The sequence below is a fragment of the Ailuropoda melanoleuca genome, chromosome 9 (assembly GCF_002007445.2).
Source record: "Ailuropoda melanoleuca isolate Jingjing chromosome 9, ASM200744v2, whole genome shotgun sequence".
Lineage (NCBI taxonomy): Eukaryota > Metazoa > Chordata > Mammalia > Carnivora > Ursidae > Ailuropoda > Ailuropoda melanoleuca.
This window is the reverse complement of record NC_048226.1, coordinates 65,833,423-65,856,527: the sequence shown is the minus strand read 5'-3', so window position 1 is coordinate 65,856,527 and position 23,105 is coordinate 65,833,423. Positions and strand designations below refer to the sequence as shown.

Here is a 23,105-nt window from a genome sequence, read left to right as displayed (position 1 = left end):
AGAAGGCTTCTGGGTAACGTCTACATGTGCACACGAAGGGGCGGGCACCTGACTGACCACGGGAACCACTCATGGTGAATCAGCCACATTTTCTCAGTGTATCCTTGAGTAACTTACTTAACCTCCATTTCTATACCTGTAACATACGGATCCCAGAGAATGAGAGGTCTACAAAGTACTCAGCCCTGCTTGACACACTCGAGATGGCTGATACTGTCTGTAGATGGCTGAAGAGGAACAAATGAGAACAAGAACTCGAGTTGATTGACAACCTTCCCACTCACATCCCAAGGGCAAAACCAAGTGCTTGGGATGGTTCATGAACTGCTAAACATTAGAAAACACGGACTGATTTTGGAGTAAAAAAAAATAAACCAGGGAATATGAACTCAGTATAATTAGCCTTTCTTCAGTCAACTACCATTTATTATGCACCTACTAGATGACAGGCATTATGGGTACAAGGTAGTTAAGATAAAGGACAGTCCCTGCCCTTAGGAATTCAGAGATGAGATGAACTAAAACCTTACCACCTCAAGCGCTTTGTGGAAAGAGAAAGAACATTCACAAATGGAAAAGAACAAAACAAAATTATGGGCATCACTTACACTGAAGGTTAGTATTTGTCAACTTCTTGCATTTATATTTATTCATCCTTTTAGCTTCCAGAGGCACAAAACTAAAATTTTCTTTTTAAGTTTTCTGTTTTAAGTTTTTGTCATACCCTATTCCCCCAACAATACCACAGACACACACACACTCCTACCTCTCTAACTCAACACACTTGACGACCTATTCTTCTCTCCTCCCAGGATCGGAGTTCCTGTTGGGCAGAAGCCCAGTCTTACTTAAGCCTGGGGTTGGACCCAGTGCCCATTTGACAGCAGGAACTCCGATGTCGGTGGAGTGAGAGAGTGAGGCATCACCGGGGCTGGCCCTGGCAGAGTCTGTATGGTGCCTCAGATGGGCAAATGCAGCCTGGCATTCTAGGCAGAGGACGTCGACACTGGCTAGGGTCCAACAAGGAGACAGACACCACCCAGTCATTTGAACAGAGGCGGCTTCATAAAGAATAATTAACAGAGGACTGGAGGGGAAACTGGTAAAATCGGGCATGATCAACGCATGGGTGTGAACAAGATGTCCAAGAAAAACACACAGGGAAAGCGACTTTAGGCGTCTCGGGAAGAGGGATCAGGCCCAGAGAGAAGAGGACGCGCTGCGGTTAGACAGGTAAGCACACAGGCAAAGGGAGGGAAGCCTGAAGGAAGAGCACCTGCTGGGACTCCAATGAAAGAAGGGCAAGGGTCAGAGCTTCCACCCAAAGGCACTTAACCCAGTATCTGGCAGCAGCATGGCCACGAGGGTCTCAGCTTGACTGGGGAGAAAAGCGTATTCTCTACAACAAAGCCACAGCTCCCCTCCCTGCATCTGCACACCAGTGTGTGTGTGTGTGTGTGTGTGTGTGTGTACATTAGATACAGTAACTTATAACCAGCGGCAGCAGCTGTAATCGACGTTAGAAATATTAAAATTTGCATGACTGAGCTTCAGCATTATGCTCCTCAGCCTCATTAAACAATTAACAGATTCGTATCTATCATTGTCCTTGAAGAGATTGTCCGAAAACACAGCGGAGCTACTTAAAAGGGAGTGAAATCAGCCACTGCATCCAATTTATTCTCTTTCCTGAGCAAAATACAACACTCAGATTCTGCAAAACGTGCACAGAAGATTAAACATTTTTTAAAAAGAAAAAAAAGGACTGTAACTTTGCCTTCTGTTTGTCAAAACAGACTTGCTTTCACATTAAGTTAGGTAGTTTGTCACAGTTTCTTGCAATTTATCTTCAAACTTGTTTTTTAAAATATTGTATTTATTTATTAGAGAGAAAGAGGGAGAGGAGAGAGAAAGAGTGAGCAGAAGCAGGGGGAGCAGCAGGCAGAGGGAGAGGGAGAAGCAGGCTCCCCACTGAGCAGGGAGCCCAACACGGGGCTCGACCTTGGGACCAGAGCTGGGGGCAGATGCTTAACTGAGTCACCCAGGCGCCCCTTCAAACTTGTCTTGAAGTTTCACTTTACATTGGTATTTTAACACCCCGATATTGGCCTTTTGTCTCAAATATTCTATGACCTTGGACCCTTTATCCAAAGTCAAGATGCCTGGTGATGAGTCTGTCCCTTCACTAGGGCTTGTGACAGCCTCGCCTGTCTCGCTTCCTCCACCACATACTAAATGCTGACTGAAGAACCGTCTTCACACGGTACCTCACGCTCTTTTCAATGAGAGTCATCCAAAGGCAGTTTTACATTCTGAAGGGACAACATCATCTTTTTTAAATTTAAATAACGTTAATATTATTGATAATTTCAAGGAAGGGGTGGTGACATAAGGGCCATACTATTTCTATTATAGTCCGTCAATACTGACTAAAACACTTCCTACTGTCCTTTTCTACTAAGATCAATGAAGTACCTGGAAATCAGAAAACAACTGTAGGGTCTTTAAGATGGAACATGCCAATTAAGGTGCTAGAGAACAAAACTGGTTGAAAGCTGATTATTTTGACATTTTTAGAAGTTGGCATTTAGTTAAACTCCATCTTTCACTTTTCAAAATTTAGTCATTCACAGTGAATGGCTAAGAAATAATCTCTGAGGGCTAAGACTATAGGTCATACCCTACTTGAAACTAAAGTCAGTGCCTGGTAAATGGCAGCTACTCAATGAGTAGGCGAACACAGATACATTACAACCTCAGCCACAGACCACTTTACTTCACGCAATAGTCAAAACAGTGAACTTAGTTCTAAGCACAGTCCCTTGGAGTCTGTCTTAATAGGAGCTTAACAGAGTGACTGTGTGATAGTCTAACTTTCTTCCTTGCAGATGGAAAAATCCCTCTTGCCAGTGACCCCAGAAGACAGCTATTCGTTAGGAAGATTAGAATCTGTCTGTACCGTCTCTCTAATTGGGAGTTATCCTGCTAGGTTACAGTGTGCTTGTGGGAAGGCAGCTCCTCCATCATTTCAATTCAACTCAACACTCAGGTTGTTACCAGAGCACGCTTCATTTTCCTAGCTACATCAATATAGAGAACAGTCGGAGGGAGAAATAAATTAACATCAAAGGTTGCAAAATGTAAGGGAAGTGATTCCAGCTGGCCATACATCCACAAGTGATTAAAATTTGGGAACTGAATTCATTCCATCAAATACTAAGAAATAATAAAATGCTCAAGAGAAAAGAACTATTTATTGGTAAAAATAGCAGATTTTTGGGGTACTGTGGTTAGAGTTGGACTTACACTATTAGAGCGTAGGCACTAAAAGCTTCTTTGGAACTCTATAGTTGCTAAGATTACATCCCTCAAAGTATTACATATAAGTCACATAAATGTCTTCAGACATTCACAAAATGGCATGCCAAATTTTGTGTTTGTGCAATCATTTTCCTAGGAAGTGTGTTCAGAGTTTTCATAAGATTCTCAAAGAACCATCCCTGGACATTTGGGAGTCCAAAACTGGGGGTAAGAGGCATGAGGTAAATTGCTTGCTGGCCCCCGCGACCTAACAGGCGAGGTACATTAAAATGAAACCAGTGACCAGGATGACGGCTGTGTGGCACCTCGTTCCTACCCCGGGGTAGGGAAGGAGAAGCCCTAGGAAAGAAAGAGAACTGACCATGACCTATAGAGTCAAACACTTGGAAAACAATATTAGCAGGTAGTTAACAGATCTAACAGCCACATAGAAAGGATGGGGACTTAGGTAACAAGTAAAAAGCTTGGCAGCTGAGAAAGCAAGGCAAATGTTTGCTGGGAAAATCAAACACCATACAAGAGAATGTATATCACAGAGCTCTGCACTGAACAATACGCGAGTACGTGCCTCGTCAAAAGTAAATACTGACTGATGACGGCGCCAGAAAATCCGATATGATATCAGGAGCACAAAGGAAGCAGGGAACATGAGGAGGAGGATGAGAGTTAAATCCCCCCCCCTTTTAAAGATTTTATTTATTTATTTGAGAGAGAGCAGGAGCAGGGGAAAGGGCAGAGGGAGGGGGAGAAGCAGGCTCCCCGCTGAGCAGGGAGCCCAACACGGGCTCGACCCCAGGATCACAACCCGAGCCAAAGGCAGATGCCCAACTGACTGAGCCACCCAGGTGTCCGAGAGTTAAATCCTATTCAACAAGAAGTGAAAAGAGATCTGGCACAGATCATCAAACAGCGAGTTAGACATTATTTTTAAAATACAGAGGCAGACACTAGAAGAAACAGGAAAAGGAGTCAGCAGGGCTTACTGCTCGGGTGACAGGCAAGAGACGGGCCCGGCAATTAAGAAATCAGGCTTCAGTGCCATGAGCTTTAGCTATGCACATGGAATACTGTGTTAACAACACAGATCACATTTAAAACGTGAAAGGGTAATCACGACAGTGCTGAAGGGAAGAGGACGTCCGTCATCAAGGGGCGACTTTCAACCTGAGGATGGGGGGCAGGCTGAGGGCCACGTCATTCTTTGGCCTTGCTGGCTGGCAGCCGAGTTGTAGGCTTGAGTCCTCTGGTTCTTCTGCAGGCACCTGGTAGATGAGCCGACTTGCCAGGTTTGCGACTCTCAAAGCAAGGAAGGGTGGTAGGACCTGGACCCCATGCGGTACAGACACTGAAACAAAGCAACCAGGGAATAGCGTGCTGGTGGAACTTATTATCTCAGGTGAAATATGCTCTCATGGAGACGGTGAGGACCGGCCCCACCCCTGCCTGAGACTCTTCTCCAGTCCTGTAAGCCCTGACCTCCACATTAAAACATAACGCAGAGCACCCCAGGCACCATCTCTAGTGGAAACTAGAGAACTGAGGTACCCCCTGGAGGACCCCCCAGGAAACACACATGTGCAATGGGAAAATGGACAAGTCCCTCATTTAATACCACACTCTTTGTGCTGTTCACGCCCAGGTCAACAGCAGCCCAGTATCTGACCCTACCCTACCTATCTACTCCCAGGACTCCCTGGCACAGCACAAGCATTACCAATCTGACTCCTCGTGATTTTTCTCCCCTGGAATGCTTTTCTTTCTTATGCTGCTCCATATAAACCCAAACGACCCAACGCTCAAGCTGAATTCAATTCTAATATGGAGATCTGAAATATTCCAGCCTCGATGACACTCTTTTCCATGTAACCCTGCCACACAATTACATTACAGTAAGTTCTTGAAGTAAAAACACTATGATGATGTATTTTCAGATTCCTTGTAGATATATGAAGTCATAAGAATAACACCAGAAATGTCAGTAATTATAATTCAGCCCACCGAACTCAAAGACACAAAATCACTTTCCTGAAGCACTTATGTAATTTGTCAATTAAATTATAGATTATCTTGTACTATTAACTGTCTCATATACATTTACCTTTCTCCTCTCCAAAAAGTTTGTGGAAGGCAAGAGTCTCACATCTCTGTATCCCTTTCTCAGAACTGGTTCTTAAGTAGAGGGGTGCTCAAATGTGAGTTCTATCACGTAGTAGACATGTGGCCACGACCAAATTCTAGAGGCAATACGGTGGTGGACCAACACAGGATCTGAAATCAGACCTGGGTTCAAATTCTCGCTCTGTGATTTATGATCCCTGGGGTCCTCTGTTACTAAATCTACCTGAACTGCAGTTTGCATTACCTATGAAATGAAGACCCCGACAGGATCCCTTCCCTGTGGTGTTGTAAGGACTTAAGGGAGTTAACAGACCTAATGTGGCATACAGGCTTAGCACTTGGGCGCTCAACGAATGGTGGCAACCCCCCAACTACAGCGAGATAATTTAAACAGTATTATCTTAGGGGCGCCTGGGTGGCTCAGTCAGTTAAGCGTCTGCCTTCGGCTCAGGTCATGATCTCAGGGTCCTGGGATCGAGCCCCGTGTCAGGCTTCTGCTTCTCTCTCTCCCTTTACCCCTCCCCCTGCTCATGCTCTTTCTCACGCTCTTGCTCTCTCTCTCAAATAAAATCTTTTTAAAAATTTAATCTAACTAGTTCAGCTACATCCTCTTCTAAAAAAGTGGCACCAGTAAGCCCTCTATTTACACATTTATTTACCTGGGTTAGAGAAGAAGTTCTTTTCCTTTCTCAGCTCTGGTGGTGGCAGAACACGTGAGAGGCTAACCTGAAGCTGCTCTGGGCCCTACTTGTTGAAGCCAACAGAGGACCAGGTAAAGGCCTCTAAGGGAAGGTCACTGAACTACCAACCTATCTGACACGGACCCGCTCTCAAGAATCCTGAAGATATTCCTGTTCTTGACTATGGAAGGACAGCTCCAAGGTTGTGGCGAGAAACTCCTTTGGAAACAGCCAGTTTATGACTCCTTTTATCTCAGAAGCTAGGAGTGGACAATACATTCCTTTCCCCCTACAACAGGGTTTGCCATCCCTACCTCTTATCTCCTCTTCCACCAAATCTAAACAAAAGTAACTGAATGGTGACAAAGGCCACTCCTTGTCCATGCAAAATGGATGCCATTTTTACCATGAGAGGTGTGGGCGTATAGCTGTAATTCTAAAACCCAAAGTAAGGTTTGGTGGAAACAGCAATACCCGTGTACTCACTCGTCACCCACGTACATCCGGACTCCTCTTGGAGGCCAGCTGGGCTAAGAAGCAGAGAGGAAGGTTAACAGGCTATAATCTGGAGCAGGGTGCCTGTGTCAGCCTAGCATCGCTCACGCCCAGAGCGGGGAAACGCACGCGCAAGCTGTATGTCACGAAAGGCCAAGGCACACAGGTAAAGGTGTAGGTAGTCTGCTATCTAGAGAGCTAAGTGTGTGAGGTGGGATTACAGAGATGAGCCGGGAACAAAAGGGATGATCCCAGCTGGTCTTGCGGGGTTTTTTCCCCCCAGCTGGTCCTGTAAGCAATGACAGGAAAGTGGGCCTTCTTCCACAGAAACCAGTGGTCCCCACCACTTTGGGGGGTTGGGGGGAGAGGGCACTGGGAGCTTTGGTAATGGTCACATGTAAGAGACTTCAGTGGGCGCACAGAGATTGTTTTTACAAAATAACTGCCGTTCTCTACCCACAAAACTTGAAAAACTACAGAAAATACCACTGTGAATAAAGACTTCTTTTTCTTGTCTTGTCTCCTTTGGTACGGGGTGGGAAGCAAGGGGCTTGGTATTCCTGAAAGCATGGCCGCTCATGAGAACAGCCAACTGTTGACAACACATCCGTAACAGTCCCTCAGAGCTGCCTCACAAGTAAGATAGAGTTGGCAGGACCAAGTTTTAATTCTACTCCCTCCTCCCATTTCAAGAAAATATTCGAACGCAAGCAGCTGAGACTGATGTTATTGTAGGGGGAGTCCTAAATCTGTTCCTATTTATTGAAAGGGGGGGAAATCAAACCATTGGCGAACTTAGATTTTAAATATTACCCCACAAGTCACAAATAGCTATCACATAGCAAAGTGGAGTGACCTCACTGTTGAGAAATGTTGCAGTAAGAACTGGCAGAACCCCCTAGACTTTTAAATAAGGGGCTGACAAATCAGTTTTATGATTTAGATCAATCTGGCAGCAACAGAGAGGAAAAAAAATGAAGAGAAAGCAGAACTGAAAAGACTTATCTAAGAGACTCATCGTAACAAGTTTAAAGACGACTCCCAAGTCACTGACCAAGATGACAAGATGGCCATTGCTACAACTCTCTAGGATCAACGGGAAGCAGCAGATAAGGAAGACACGGAGTGAGCCCTGCAGTGTGCTCTCTCGGGGATGACCGCTGGGCGGTTGGGGGTGAGGGCATGGAGCTGATCTGCTTCACATAGCCTAAGCGATTTCCTCTGAGGGAGACAGAAAAGAGAGCAAGACGGATGATTTATTAAATACTTGGTTCATTTCACCCATGAGCGTTGGTCCTGCTGTGTGCCAGGCACTGAGGATACCACACTACCTGAATTGTACAAGGCCCAAACCCACAGAGGGCTTATCTGCTAGTGGAAACGGCTGATAAACAGAGTTTCTTTTCCACAGGAAGTGCGGACCTTCTCAAACAGTGTCCAGTCACAAGACCATGCCACACACACACAGTTTTTCTCCTGTTTGCCACCATGTCAAGAAGCCTGGCACCCGCTGGGGTAGTGGCTGAGAGCGTGGGCTGTGGAACACACCGTCTGCGTCTACCAATCCCAGCTCTGAGGTCTTGGGCTGGCCACTCATCTCTTAAACCCTTACTTTTCTCCATCTGTAAACAGTGCCCATAACCGTCTCTCTCTTACAAGGTTAGCGAAATAAATAAATCCAAGCAATGTGCTTATTAGATAGTACATGGCACGTACGGAGGCTCAACAAATCACTTCACCCTACACATTTATGGCAGGATGGGAAGGCTTGTGGTGTTGGACATACTGCAAGTGTTAAAATGGCCCAGAAATAAGGCAAAATGGAAATTAATTGGGTTATAAAGTTTTTATTCCACATACGAATGGATACAGACTCATGGATACAGAAAGAAAGGAACAGAGGAGGAAGGAGAGAGAGAGGAAGGTGTGTTTTACTTTCTTCTGACAGTCAACTTGAACAAGCCTTCACGGAATACATCTTTGTAAAAACACAGTGGCTAACACTGCATATAATGGCTTTAGTTTCTATTTTTCAAGGCTTTAGTGACTGTTTTGCAAGTAAATTATTGTTTTATTGATTTTCTACTATAGTTTGATAAACAGAAGCTTGATTTAAATCTATAGGCCAAAATCACAAACATGGGAGAACTAAAACTTTCTCAGGAAAAGGATATCCTTTAAAAGAGCCAAAGGATTAGGGGGGGTTCTTTGCCAACCCACTTGCAGGAGGGGAAAGCTCAACTCGGAGACCTCTTAAGGCCAAAAGTCGGCACTATTAAATTCCTCAGGATGGTTCAAATACTTGCCCTACAAATGCCTAGAAAACTTGGCTTAAATTTCCGCTAAGACAGAGGTCTGGGAACTCTGCGGGCCAGCTCTGGCCTGCCACCTGTTTTTCATGTGGCCTGCAACCCAAGGATGGTTCTTAACATTTTTTAATGGTTTAAAAGAAAAATGCTTTGTGATATGTGAAAATTATATAACATTCAAATTTCAGCATCCATAAATAAAGTTCGATGGGAACACAGCCATACTTACTCATGTATGGATCATCTACAGCTGGTTTCACACTACAACAGCAGGGCTGAATCGTTATGACAGACACCATATGGCTCACAAAGCCTAAAATATTTACTCTCTGGCTCTTTAGAGAGAAAGTTCGCCTTTGCCGGTTCTACAGAAAAGCATTACCCCGAATTCGGCCCTTGGAAACAGGCTAATGTCAGATGTGAAATTACACAGCCTCAAAACAATCACAGCATTCAGAGGCACTTAGGGAACTCTTCCAAAGGTCCACTTAAATTATTTGCAAGAAGTCAAAATTTTCTCTTCTTCACCATTTGTTACACACCTAACAGCCCACAATGTATCTTGTTTAAAATAGGCAGCAGTTAAATTAAATGCTTGTCTTAAATCGGTCACACCACATTTGCCTACTCAGATGAGCTGCCTTTACTCATGCCAAACAGGAAAGGGGAGATAGCGGACTTAGGAATCTTCACGATTAACTGAAATAACCATCTGGGCACTTGGGATAGGGCTATCACGAACAGAAAGTCTGAGCTATCTTTAAGGAATCTAGATTAACTATTTTCAAACTTTTTAAATATCCTCACCTGTAAGTAAACAAAGACATACACATAATCGCATTCTTTAAATTCTAAGGTACACATTTTCGTACATTTTAGCATCTGAATTTAGGCTCTGCCTTGTAATCGACAGCATCTTACAACCAGGAGTACCTAAAATAATGGTGCGATTTACAACGGATGGCATCTTGTATCCAATGAATCCAACGTACCAGGAGATGAGGACAATGTAAGCAGATTTTGGGAAGTTCTAGTGAGAAATCCCCCCTGAGCACTGTCCGCCAAAGGAATTATTTCCAAAAGCAAGATAGATGATTTTATCCTCAATTCACTGCAAAACAATTATAAATTGTACTTAGTTGATATTATAGGAGGAAGTCATTATTTCTCTTAATTCTCAGCAGAGAAGCTCAAATTCTTTTATAGATTATACTCATAGAACTCATAATTCAAGTATTTCAAATTAGGCCAAAAATTCTCACTAGTGAGATATTTGGTCTGGAAATACCAAAATAATATAGCAGCTCACACTGAACGCCAAAATGGTTCTGAGTACTTACACATCTGATGTTTAGATAAATACATCTTTGAAAGCCTATACTTTTATGTAAAATAAAATTATCTCATTTACCTACAGAGGAGATGAAAGGAATGCGATCACCACGGCAACCCTCTGAAAGGCAGCCCAGCTGCTTCCTCTGGGTCCCCCGAGCCTGCATGCCACCTCCTTAAGGATTCCACAACATTCCCTCCAGAGGCTGCCAAGGCAGCTGCAGGAAATGCTCACTACCTCACATCTCAGCTTCCCATTTTACCTGTTTCCCTCTTCCCCTGTACACTCCCCTCCTGCTTTGATTTCCAGCATCCAACGAATCAGTGTTTAATTTTCTATTACAATCTAATTTGTGCCTACAAGCTTCATTTTTTTCCTAGCTGTAACTGCAATACAAACTTCCATATTCTACTTTTTAAAATATCACAAGCCTTTCTTCTGTTGTTACATTGTTCCTAATAATTTGTATGACAATAAGGAGAGTTCATCCAGGGGTTATACCCTTATTTAACCAAACCAGTCCTCACTTATTAGACAATGAGCTTGGATACTTTTGCTGTTAAAAACGATGCTGCACGAACATCTTATACGTTTTTTTATTGCTTCATTAAGATATATACCCAGAAACTTTTCTTAAAGTAAGTTAAGAAATAAAATCCAATGTCTCCTTTGTTCCTAGAGTAAAAATCAATATGGACTCTACTGTGGACATTACTAGTAAGTCAGTCAACTTCTGTTTGTGTTTTAATGTAAAATACAATGAAAACAGAGAGTAACTGCAACCTCAATTCACTGCAAAACCACTATTAATTGCTCTTGCTTGCTATTATTCTAGGAGGGTTACAATTAAGCAATTGATGAATATCCTCTTATCCAAGGTTACAAGGAAAACTGCGTTTATTTGAAATGTTCTTCCAGAACTTTTAGGTTTCAAATATGTATGTGGTGATTGGACCACTCCAGATGCTCGCTGGATGAAATAACTGAAAAGTTATATGGGTCAGAGGTAATTTCTAGCAGATGGGGATATTTTTAAAAATGCTGTATTTGACTAACAGAAGGAAGAAGTGTGAGTGGAGTTAACGTCACGTACTGTCAGCTTGAACCGTGGAACCGACGTTGAAGGCAGGTGAAAAGCTTCCAGGAGGAAATCTCAGGCACGATCCTTTTCCACTAGGACGGGTGGGTGAGTACACGTGCCGCCGCTGGCACGCAGGAGGCAGCAGGGAGACGGGAGGGGCTGAGTTACAGACCTGGGACTGCTCAGCACAACCCCAAGAAGGCAGCTGCCTCGCTGTTACAGAGGTTCCTTCTAACCTTTGCTTTTCTTCCGACTNTTTCTAACCTTTGCTTCTCCTCTGTCACCCTCCCATCCCTTCCACTACGCTAAAAAGCAAAACTAAGCAAGCAAAATTTAAAAGTCCCCTGCTTCTGAAGTCTGTGACTTTCCTTGAGGTCAGGTCCATGCCAGGCACCGGCGGTGAGAACCCATGGTCCTGGCTGCAGTCTCAAGAGACGACAGTCTCGGGGGAAGCTGGTGCGTAAGAACAGACGGGAGCCAGGCCGCTCAGGGCACAGTGCCCCTCCGGCCACTCGCAAGCCCTATCATCCTGGAAGTGACCCGCAGGGTGCCTCCATTTCCTCTCCTGTACGCAGGGATGAGGAGAACCTACTTCAGGGGCTCTTGTGACATGAAGTGAGCACATACACACGAAGCACCCGCCCCAGAGCCTGGCAGAGGGCGACCGCTCCTGAGTGTTTGGGGGAAAGCCGCGCTATGAAGCCAGGGCCGGGGAGGGATCGCAGGTGCAGAGAGCACAGCATCCCTGCAATTACNTGAGCACATACACATGAAGCACCCGCCCCAGAGCCTGGCAGAGGGCGACCGCTCCTGAGTGTTTGGGGGAAAGCCGCGCTATGAAGCCAGGGCCGGGGAGGGATCGCAGGTGCAGAGAGCACAGCATCCCTGCAATTACCCAGCCCTCACGTGGATGGCATCTGTGGGAAGAGTCGTGGAGACAGCGCACCGAAAGGTGGCTGGACCACTTCACTTCCAAGGTCTTGTCCTACCCTCAGGTAAGTAGTTTTATGGTTCAAGTACAGTCACACACAAGAGATAACCTTGAGAACCATCTCATGCCACATCCCCTCAATGACCAACCTTCATTTCTACTTCCTCCAGCTCTCTCAAATCCTTCCCCTCTTCCTCACTCCCTCAACTGATCAGACCTTGAGCCTCTCCCTCGTCACAGGAACCTTCACGCTGGAGATCTCTAACAGCTCTGTCTGCTTATCTGAGATTTTACCAAATTTCCATCAACCTCTCCCATTTGTCTTGGCCTTTTAAAACGAAAAAGGGGGGGGAAGCTTAGGGAGATCATACAAACTATTAAGTTACATGGCAAAAGGACACCTACCATTGAGATGTTACAAATAAGATCCCCTTTTTTGTACTCCAGTACGCGGCAGGCCAGAAGCTTTACAGCCTAAACCACCGGCCACGGTTTCAAACTCTCTAGAAGACTTCTTCTTAGGGAACCTTTCTCTCCACCCCCCCACCCCTCACTGCTTCTGGACCCTCTGGCTGCTACAGGCAGAGGAGTGATGAAAGGGATGTGTTGTTTGTGAAGTATGTATAATGAATCCAAAATGGCCAGGACTCGAAGAGAGCTTGAGAGCCAGCCTAATAACGTCTTTTGGGGGAAGCCCTCCTTAAACTGTTTCAGAAAATAATGACTTTTCCTCAAGAATCTGCAAGATGAAGCCTGTCCATTCATCTTGGCATCAGGCTAGCTTCTCCAGCACAAAGGACCTTCTTCAGAAGTCTAACTAAAAATCTCTCCTGCTGGCAATGGGTTTATTCCCTTCCCTTTACCTCTCTCTACAGCGGGGGGGGGGGGGGGGGGGNTTAAAGGGACTCATGTTACCTAGTCAGGAACTTGTTTCTAACCATAGCCAACCTATACCTAGGAAAATGAACCACCTGATTTTTAAAAGCAACAGGAGGGGGGAAAAACAATTTTTTATGCACAAATTCTGAAAGTCATTGGGATCACTACTAAATCCCACCCCACCCCCAATTCCCCTCCGCCAACCAGGAATTTGTTTTGTGGCTTTTCTGACAGCCCAAGGTCAAATCTCAAATCCCTCAGAGGGAAATGGCTGCTGGGGAGATAATCTGGCTTCCACTGGGTCACTGACTTTTTTCTTTCCTTATTTTTTTTTTTTTTAAGATTTTATTTACTTATCTGAGAGAGAGAGAGAGAGCGCATGCGAGCAAGCGTGCGCACACAATGGGGGGGAGGGGCAGAGACAGAGAGGGAGAAGCAGACTCACTGCTGAGCAGGGAGCCCTATGTGGGCTCAGAGGCTGGATTCCGGCACCCTGGGATCATGACCTGGGGTAAAGGCAGACACTTAACCGACTGAGCCACCCTGTCGCCCCTCACTGACTTCTTTAACTGTATTCTTCAAGCAGTCAGACTCAAAGCAAGGTGCCACACAGCAAATAACTTTCTGAAGTCAACATAGTAAGCCTGTATATACTGTTCATCTGGGTTAGCACCCACAAATGACATGGCACAACAGGCTCTATGAAGTTTAAAATTTTCCTATTTATTCCTGAATAGGAATTTTCCTACATTACTCAAGTCAATGATTCTTTTATCTGGAATCAGAATTTCAGACACGTTTTCCCTAAATACTAATTTCCCTGCTTTTAGAGTGCTCCAATTCCAAAGGAATCAGGCTCCCTACTCTGGGGTTTAAGTAAATACTGGGTATTACTATGAGTCAAATCTCACTAGTATTAGCAAGACAAGGCTGCACAGATTAAAATAGTTTAAAATCTCAATTTGCATAAATTTTAATGTGAAGGAAATCTGTTTCTATAATCTATATGTTTAGTATTTAATACATTTTTCCTCTTAAGGCCAAATTTTGATGGAGGTAGGGGAGAGAATGGAGTATTACATAATATTTATCCAGGGTGTGATTTCTACAAAAACGTCCTACAAAGGAAGGATGCATCTCCTTAGGGTACCCTGCGGTGGGACTCAGGGACTCCAAGGGGCACTGTGGGATTTTTTTTTAATTTCAAGGAAAACACAGCACCAACTGGCAGATATTACACTCACTTCTACTCTGAAGTTGTTTGGACCTGACTACTTCATGCAATGGACACTTAGGTATTTCTCTTGACCTATAGGCACCATGAAAAGAAAAATACCAAAGACCCTAGGGCATTATGAACTCACAGAGGTTTGTGACCCCTCTGTCTTAAGCATTTCTTTCAAAGGTTTTGCTGTGGTTTGGATGGGAACCTGGAGGTAGAGGAATGATTCCAGTATCTGATAACTCATCTATCCTCCGTCTCAGTAGTATTTGAGAAATTACATATCCGGCTAATAATGTGTGTCCTTTTTAGAGAAGAAGAAGAGAAAAAAAAAAAAAAAAGAACATTTATTTTCTACCAACAAGAGCCCCCAGAGGATGCGTCCACAGAGGTCGCCCTGAGACTATCCAGCCTGGGAGAAAAGCCATCTGGCCTCATACTTGATAGGAAGTGAAAGGCAACATGTTATTATGTCAGTGTGGATTCCCAATCAGCACAAAGAGAAGCACTCATTATTACATGCTACGAGGATCTTAATATAGCTACGGAGACCAGGGAAAATGACAGAACTAGATCATTCCAACACCCACTCAGGGTCTCAGACTGAAGCTCTGGTATATTTAGAGTTTTAAAGTTGGAATGCTAGCATTAATTCCTTTCATTCTAGCCAGAACAGTCTTCAAACATGCGGAGCCCTGCTTAAAAAGAAATATGTTCTCCAACCCTGGAAATCCAGATTGTGGTGCTCCTTCAAGAAAATGGCTGATTCCAGGTCTGGGATTACAAACGGACAAGATAAGCTTTGAGCATCCTGTCAACCAGACATCAAGGAAGCCATGGTTCTGTCAAAAGACTTGGGGGCCGACCTGAAGAGGCTCCTACTGGCCACAGATGGCACAATTTGAGCATCAATAAGGATATTAACTATAATGTACCCACTTTTTAGAGAATGCTTTTATTTTTTCTCTTGGAAAGTCTCAAAAGGGTATGGAATAGTAAATTAAAGATTTCTTTAGGCTTACTGATAAAATGTATCAAGATGGTTTACTTCTCATTTGGACCCCCAGCACTTCTCCTAATAGGCCTCTTTTCATGAGTGCATTTATTACATAAATACAAACAAGCAAAAGCAAACAAAAAAAACCTTCACTGGTCACCACTAGAGAATGTTGGACTAACTCACCATTTTGACAACTGATAAATAACAAAACCAAGTATATATATACCCAGGTCACGAGTACCACTGGGTAAACAAATCACATATGAGGGAAGGTTTCTCTTATAGAAACAGTCCAGTTAGTAAGTGAACAAGGAGTGATCGCGTGTCATCATATTGCAACGGCTAACAAACCACTGTATCCAGGTGTTAGATATGAATGGTTGCTCACAGTCCAAAAAGGCAGAATCAGCCAGATGTTATCTGACTCCTGATGGAAGAACAAATGATCAATTATAAAGTAATATTGCAAAAAAAAAAAAAGGGGGGGGGGGGATATGAATACGGGAAGCCTCCAGATCTAAGTGCTAATCTACCAGGAATACTGAGGACTACATTACAGGCAAGCAGTCAGACAAACCTAGTCTGTAGGACAAACTAGTTTAACAAAAAATTAAGAGTCTTAAAATACAGATTGACTCATAGTTCCCATTTCAAATAAACCACTAGAAAATAAAAGAATTATTTTGTTAAGTATAGTAAGGACTCTTTAGAAAATAAGCACAATACACCATTATTTTTTTAAAAATCTTTATTTTTTTTTTTAAAAAGATTTTATTTATTTATTTGACAGAGAGACAGCCAGCGAGAGAGGGAACACAAGCAGGGGGAGTGGGAGAGGAAGAAGCAGGCTCGTAGTGGAAGAGCCTGATGTGGGGCTCGATCCCACAACGCCGGGATCACGCCCTGAGCCGAAGGCAGACGCTTAACCGCTGTACCACCCAGGCGCCCCTGGGATTTCTTCTTTAAGATAGGGCAGAAAGAGGGGCGCCTGAGTGGTTCAGTCAGTTAAGCATCTGCCTTCAGCTCAGGGCATGATCCTGGGGTCCTGGGATCAAGTCCCGCATGGAGCTCCCTGCTCTACAGGGAGCCTGCTTCTCCCTCTGCCTCTGCCTATCTCTCTGTCTCTCATGAATAAATAAACAAAATCTTTAAACAGAAAAAAAAAAAAGAGGAAAGGCAGAAAGCAAAAAACTTATAGGTAACTAAATACCCAGAAACTCAGGGAAGGAAAAAATTCTTTAAGCCAGTAATTGCATCAAAATTATGATCATGATGAACAGCTATTTCTTTAAAAAGACTGAGCAAGAGGAACTCTTTAAAGGGTCGAGGAGAACATGTGTTTACCGTCATCAGGGCACAGGATTCGGCAGACACCCCCCACCCCAAAACAAAGGGCCACTGCAGCATCCACTACACTGGGTTTTGTGCACCTGATTGTGGCCGAAGCTCTTCTTAAACCATCGCTCAAACACGTGAGTCAACTCAACAAATGTTTGGTGGACACGAAGGAGAACTATTCATGTACAACATGCTTTCTCTCAGAAATTCCACATAGTTCTCAGTGTATCAGCGGGTACCTATATATTTAATGTAAGGCATAAAATTGTTTTATTTCCATTTTATACACAGGGAAGTCAGGTCAGGGACAGGTTAAATTATTTTGGTAAGGTCACAGAGTAAGTCACCACAATTTAAAAAACAAAACATGCCCTTTGTATTGACCCTTCCATGTTGTCCTGTCCACTCTATCGCCTCCAATCCTATCCGTTAGGACCCATCCCAAAGGTTCATGTCCTCCATCACCAACCTTTGCATTAACCACTTCCTGAGCACCTACTTGTTCTAAGCACTGTGTCAGGCACCGTGCTGGATACAAAGACGATGGAGACATAACCCTACAGAGGTTAATACCTACAGGACTTCTACATTCCCTATGAGCCAGGCAATTTAAGATAATTTACATAAAGGACAAATGATTTTGAGGACTCTTCCAGTAAAGACACGTTTTCCCATCCTCATATTAAATAGGTTTAAAAATTTTAAATATGAACAACAAAGAGTAGAAAAAGATTTAAAAACATAGCAACCTCTGCCATTCTCATTTCTCCAGCTCTGCAATCACATTTCTAGGTTTCAATTCACAGGTCAAGTGAGAGAGCAGTCATACTAAGCAGAACTGATGTCTAAAGTTTTATACCATGGCTTAGTAATTCAAGTTTAAGATGCATAAACATGGGGAAAGTACATATATTACCCATCTGCAATATTTCTAAAAATAAGCCAGAACTTATTTAAATAAATTTAAACAAATGAGCTACCTACATTTTAATATCCTATAAGGAAAATAAAACACATTTCATTCTACTATGGATCTTTTGATGACTAAGCAGCTCGTAAGTCTGTTTCAACAATGCTAAAAACATAGCAAACACACTAGAAACATCTAGAAGCTGTCATATAGTAGATGCGTGGAGATCTCCACTTTAAATGACTTCACACCTACCGTAGTGTCATTGCTGGTAACGTAAACCAGGACATCAGAGGAGTTCCTGCCATTGATGTATCGGTAGCAGTTCCACACACAGCTAATCAAGTAACCCTGTAAGTGAGCAGTGATTACTAGGTGTTTCATTTCCAAATTTCAGACAATTTTAAGTCCCCCCCACACAGAGAAAACCATATTACAGAACTTTTATTTACTAACCTGAGAGTGCACATAGTAACTCTACTAAATCAAGAAGCCTTTACAAATGTTGGGTAGAGTAACTTTCTGGCAAAGGGTGCTGCTGTAGCTTATGCTATCACACACCCACCCCCCGAAGGTAGGCTGGTGGTGGAGGGGACAGGGGGGACTGGGGAGAGCAGGAGAATCTCTGAGAAAAGGCAGCTGGAAGGAGCAATCGCAAATCAATGTCACAGATCAATCGATTTATGAACCCATTTCTCATTACATTTTAACTGTCTTGGGAATGTTTATTCTACATGATTATATATGATTAAACATATCATATCCAAATAATTTTTTAAAAAATATTCACAGCATATAAATTTGCTTCATGGTCAATAAAATTCCCTACAACATTTCCATCTTCATAATGAAATATCCAAAGAAGATAATGAAAATTAATGTCCAGAATAAAGCCATGCCAGGAATTAAGCAGGAGACTGTGGGAGATGTGCAGCCTACAAGTCGCTTGTGTGGACTCCAGTCCAATCAACTGGGACTGGATTAGAAGTAGAGGGCTTCAAAATCCCTTTCCAGCTTTACAAAAAATGAAAAGATGCAGAGAAACTGGAACTCTTGTACGTTGTGGGTGGGAATGTGAAATGATGCAGCCGCTCTGGAGAACAGTCTGGTGGTTCCTCCAAAGGTTAAGGAGTGACCAGATGACCCAGCAATTCCACTCCTCAGTATATGCCCAAGAGAAATGAAAACGTGTGTCCACACAAACTCCTATACACGAATCTTCACAGCAGCATTATTCATAATGGCCAGAGAGGAGAAGCAACCCAAATGCCCATCAACTGACGACAAAATGTGGTCTATTCATGCAGCGGAGTATCACTCAGCCATAAAAAAGAAAGAAATCCTGATACATGCTACAACATGGATGAACCTTGAAAATATGCCAAGTCAAAGGAAGTCAGCCACAGAGGACCACATACTGTATCATTCTATTTATATGAAATGTCCAGAACAGGCAAATCTACTGAGACAGAAAGCAGATTAGTAGCTGTCAGGGGTCGGGGATCTGGGGGTGCTGAGGGTGAGGGTGAATGGCAAGTGATAAAAATGTCAAGTTATGCTGTTTAACCACAGAGCTGGGTTCACACAACTCCGTGAATACATACTAAAAACCACCGAATTAAATCGGTGCATTTTATGATATGTGAGTTATATCACAACAAAGTTGTTTTACAACGAAGACGACACTGAAGGACAGAAGGGGTGCCGGTCAACATTTCTTGGCAGACTGAGGTAGAGTATTCCATCGTATACGCAGACTGCTGTCTTAAGCTGCATTCCACCCGACAGTGAGGATTTTTTATATTTAAATGTTCGGGGATGACGTGAAGATGAAAATGTATAATGCTACTTTATGAAATGTTTGTGGACAGCAATAATCTGAAACCAGGTATGGGCAATGAGAGAGAGGGAGACAGTAAGGGCGTCTTCCTTGAACAATGCACACAGTGTGTTCATTTTACTCAAACCTTCAGTTTACTCAATAACGCCATCGTTTCTTTGTGAGAAAACAAAAGCCTTAGACATTCTGAGAATTCCAACACAAATGAAAAAGAATGTTTGGACATATTATGTGGTATGTAAGGAAACTACACTCATCCATTATTTGAGCAGGGAGCAGTAGCTACTCTTTGAGCCCTGGTGAGACCTCTGCAAGGACGCGTCTATTACGTGAGGGTTACACAGCAGAGGGGAAGCACCTGGGGGCAGGGGTTCACAAGCCCAGGCAGCATTCCCGAGGCCCCTGGCAGCACAGCAGCATTCGCTCACCAAACACTGCAACAGGAGAAAAGCCTCCGGCCTACTGCCTCTAAAAACCCAGTAACTTACCACAATGACCTTATTTCTTTCTTGACATTTCTGTCATCTTATTCAATTTCAAGGGAATTAAATGTTTAGTATGCTTCCCAAATAAACATGCTGTGACGAATCATGTCCATCATCTATTTGTGGAGCTAGGGGTAAGCATTGTTCCCTTTGTGGTCTTGGGACAGACTGAAACGGACACATGTCCTGGTTTGGGCTCCTAGGGAACCGGTGTGGTAATAAACTTTATTAAACAGTAACTGTGAATTTAGGTCGTGAGAGCCACTAATCAGGGAAACTGGTATGTGAAATCACAACACACAGACTCATTTATTTAAATGAATGATCACCGAGTCTCTAAGTGCAAGGTATCAGCTTAGTGCTAGGAGATAGATTTGTATCGCGCCTTTCATTAGATGATTATGATAATTGTTTTGCAATTTATAAAAGCCCCACAGGGCAGAGACTGTTCTTACTCACGAACAAACCCTAGTACCTAGAGCAGGGCCTGGCACATGGGAAACCTTTAATAAATATTTGCTGAAAAAATGAATCAATGATGCATCTTACCATCCATTAGTACACTTAAACCTCACAGTCACCGCACAGAGCGTTTTCTTAACCATTACTGCTGGTTGTTAAATGAAGAAACCAAGGCTCTGGCCACACAGCCAGAAAGAGCATGAGAGAAGCTAAATCGGACTCAACAACTCAAGGTAAAGCATTTCTAATACGAAGGAAAATGCCTACAAAGTTAAAATGCAGTTCGAGCTCCTGAGCTCCTGGCAATGGCAGAAAGCAGCTTGGTCAGACTTATCTTCCTATAGGTAAAAATGGTAATATCGGGAATAGGATAGCCACACAAACTGAAAGCATGTGGGAGGGACCAAAACAGGCAGAAATTAAAGAAGAGCCTGCCTTTGAAAGACAAACTGCCAGGAGTAGGGGTTCAAGAGTTGGAGGCAACTTCTGCCGGGGGGGTGGCAAGGGACAATATTTGGGGCTGTCGAAGCACCCAGAAGGCTGGGGTGGGGAGAGTGGAACTCAGAGCTGGGACGCCTTGACATCCATGTATAAAATCTGCCCAAATCTCGAGCAATAAACAACACATACAATATCAACACATTAAGTTCATGGGGAAAATGCAGACCCAAACGACTCCCCACGAATCATTTTTTTACTCTTCTTCACCATATTACTTGCCTGAAAGGACTATTCTCTCTAAATGCAGCTTTTTCAAGCTCATCGAAGCATGACTTGTTTAAGAATTGGGTAATTTTATGCCAAAATAAAGACAATGAAAGATGTTAAGAATTACAAGCTCGAAGTCTAGTAACGATTTAGAAATTTTCTACTTCTCAGTAGCACACAAGCACAAACTATAGTGATGTTTTTATCATCAGGTTCACGAAGATGAAAAAGAGGAGGCAGCACTCAATTGTTGAGCGGGCGGCAAGCAGTGCTTACAGACTGTCCGTCACCTAATCTGAGGGGAGATCAACCTGACATCCTATCAGAAGCCCGCCAATGACACACACCCTCTAATTTTAGGAAATGTGTCTTGAAGAAATAAATACATAAGTATACAAAAGATAGAGTAAAAAACATTACTTTAGCTCTATTATGTGAAAAAGCAGAAACTGTCTTGATGTCCAACAATAAGTAATTTATTAAATATGGATCAATTAATATACCAGATTGTTAGAGAACACTGTTCAGAATGTATTACATTTTAAAAACAAATTGCAGAAGAATGTGCACACAGACGTTGTAATGGCTGTTGCAAGTACGTAAGACATACTACCTACTATATGACATTAAAGTACTCCCCTCCAAATGGGTTTTGGAATAGCCCCTGGTTGGCCTGTACAAGTGCGGCTACTGTTTCTCTCTCATATAGGTAAGAGAAGAAACAAAATTGTTAGGAAATCAAACTGCGGTTTAGAAATCCAAAGCAAGATAAAGAACTGACACAAGTTTGCTTACTTCCTTAGCATTCATGAATACATTTAACAATATTTAGTTCGCAAGTAAAATCCTCATGCTTACCTTGAAAGTCAAAATAATGCTGATAAACAGAAGAATAATAAGGACCAAACACGTAGGATTCACAGACATAATATCTTCTCTGTAGGGAAAATTAGGAGGCTGCAAATAAAAAGTGCCTCATTAACAAATTTCATTAATCATTCCAGATTATATTCCTTAGGCATTAACCAGATGTGCTTATTAGAAAGCAATTAGTTAAAACAGATGGTTATTATGTAAAACCATTACAAACTTTCTAGCCCACCTCTAATGAAAAAGTGACAAACGGTATGTGGAGAAAGGCCAGTGTGTTTCTAATTCAGGCACTAACTCGTGAAAAAAATCAGAGGACGATTCGTGAGGCCTGAACATGTAACTCTGCCCCCCTGACTGTACAAAGTTAGAAGTCAGTAGTTCTCTACCCACCTGTGACCCTGAGATTTTCTGCAAATGGTGGACCATTCTAAAGGGCTTGCACAGGACAAGGAGGAAAAACCTATTAACATACTGTCTTATTTATACAGAGCATTTTCGCTGATGCTACTTCTCCAAGAGCAGAATCTTTTATGCTAGTAGGTATTTATAGCATTAAAAAAAAAAAAAAGATCAAGTCCTACCATCTAACCATATTGATTAACTTCCAGGTCAAAGAAAATCTTTTTAAGGAAGATCGAAACAGGCTCCTATGGTTGGGAGTGCCTGGACTTCACCTGGAAGACCTCACACAGCCATTGGAAGCCCTCCACGTCCCTGGCCTGGGCTAATGTGCAAGGACGGCAGCCTGAGGGGCCAAATCCCCCTTACCTCTTCCTCATCATCCAATACCATGGGTTTGGATTTCACATTAGCAGTATTCTGAGACATAACAAAGAGGTTCCAAGTGTTAAAGGAGAATATAAAGAAAACCCTCCTCCCCATGGTGAACATCACCCAGTGGTTTTCCATCTCCTTTCACTTTGGGCAAAAAACCCAAGAATTAAAATCTGAGTCATCTTTGTGACTGGTCCTTCCCCTTAGACACTGGAAGGGTTTGCGCAGTGCTAATCTTGAAGCTAAGAATAAAACAACTTGGTGTCAATTCATAAGACCAACACGAAATCATACTGTTCCTGCATCTAATAAAAAAAAAAGGACTGAAGTGGAAGTATGTGACTCC

At 43.1% G+C, this 23,105-nt stretch overlaps 1 protein-coding gene across 1 annotated transcript in view; it reads right to left on the bottom strand.

The window, feature by feature from the left end:
• Positions 1 to 23,105, bottom strand: part of LAPTM4B (lysosomal protein transmembrane 4 beta) — a 77,863-nt gene that overhangs the window by 8,926 nt on the left and 45,832 nt on the right. Inside the window, exons 5-6 of the mRNA XM_034668355.1 lie at positions 21,971 to 22,069; positions 17,873 to 17,968 (exon numbers count right to left, since the gene is read on the bottom strand). Of these exons, the coding sequence (XP_034524246.1) occupies positions 17,873 to 17,968; positions 21,971 to 22,069 (195 nt within the window). The remainder of the gene's footprint in view (positions 1 to 17,872; positions 17,969 to 21,970; positions 22,070 to 23,105) is intronic.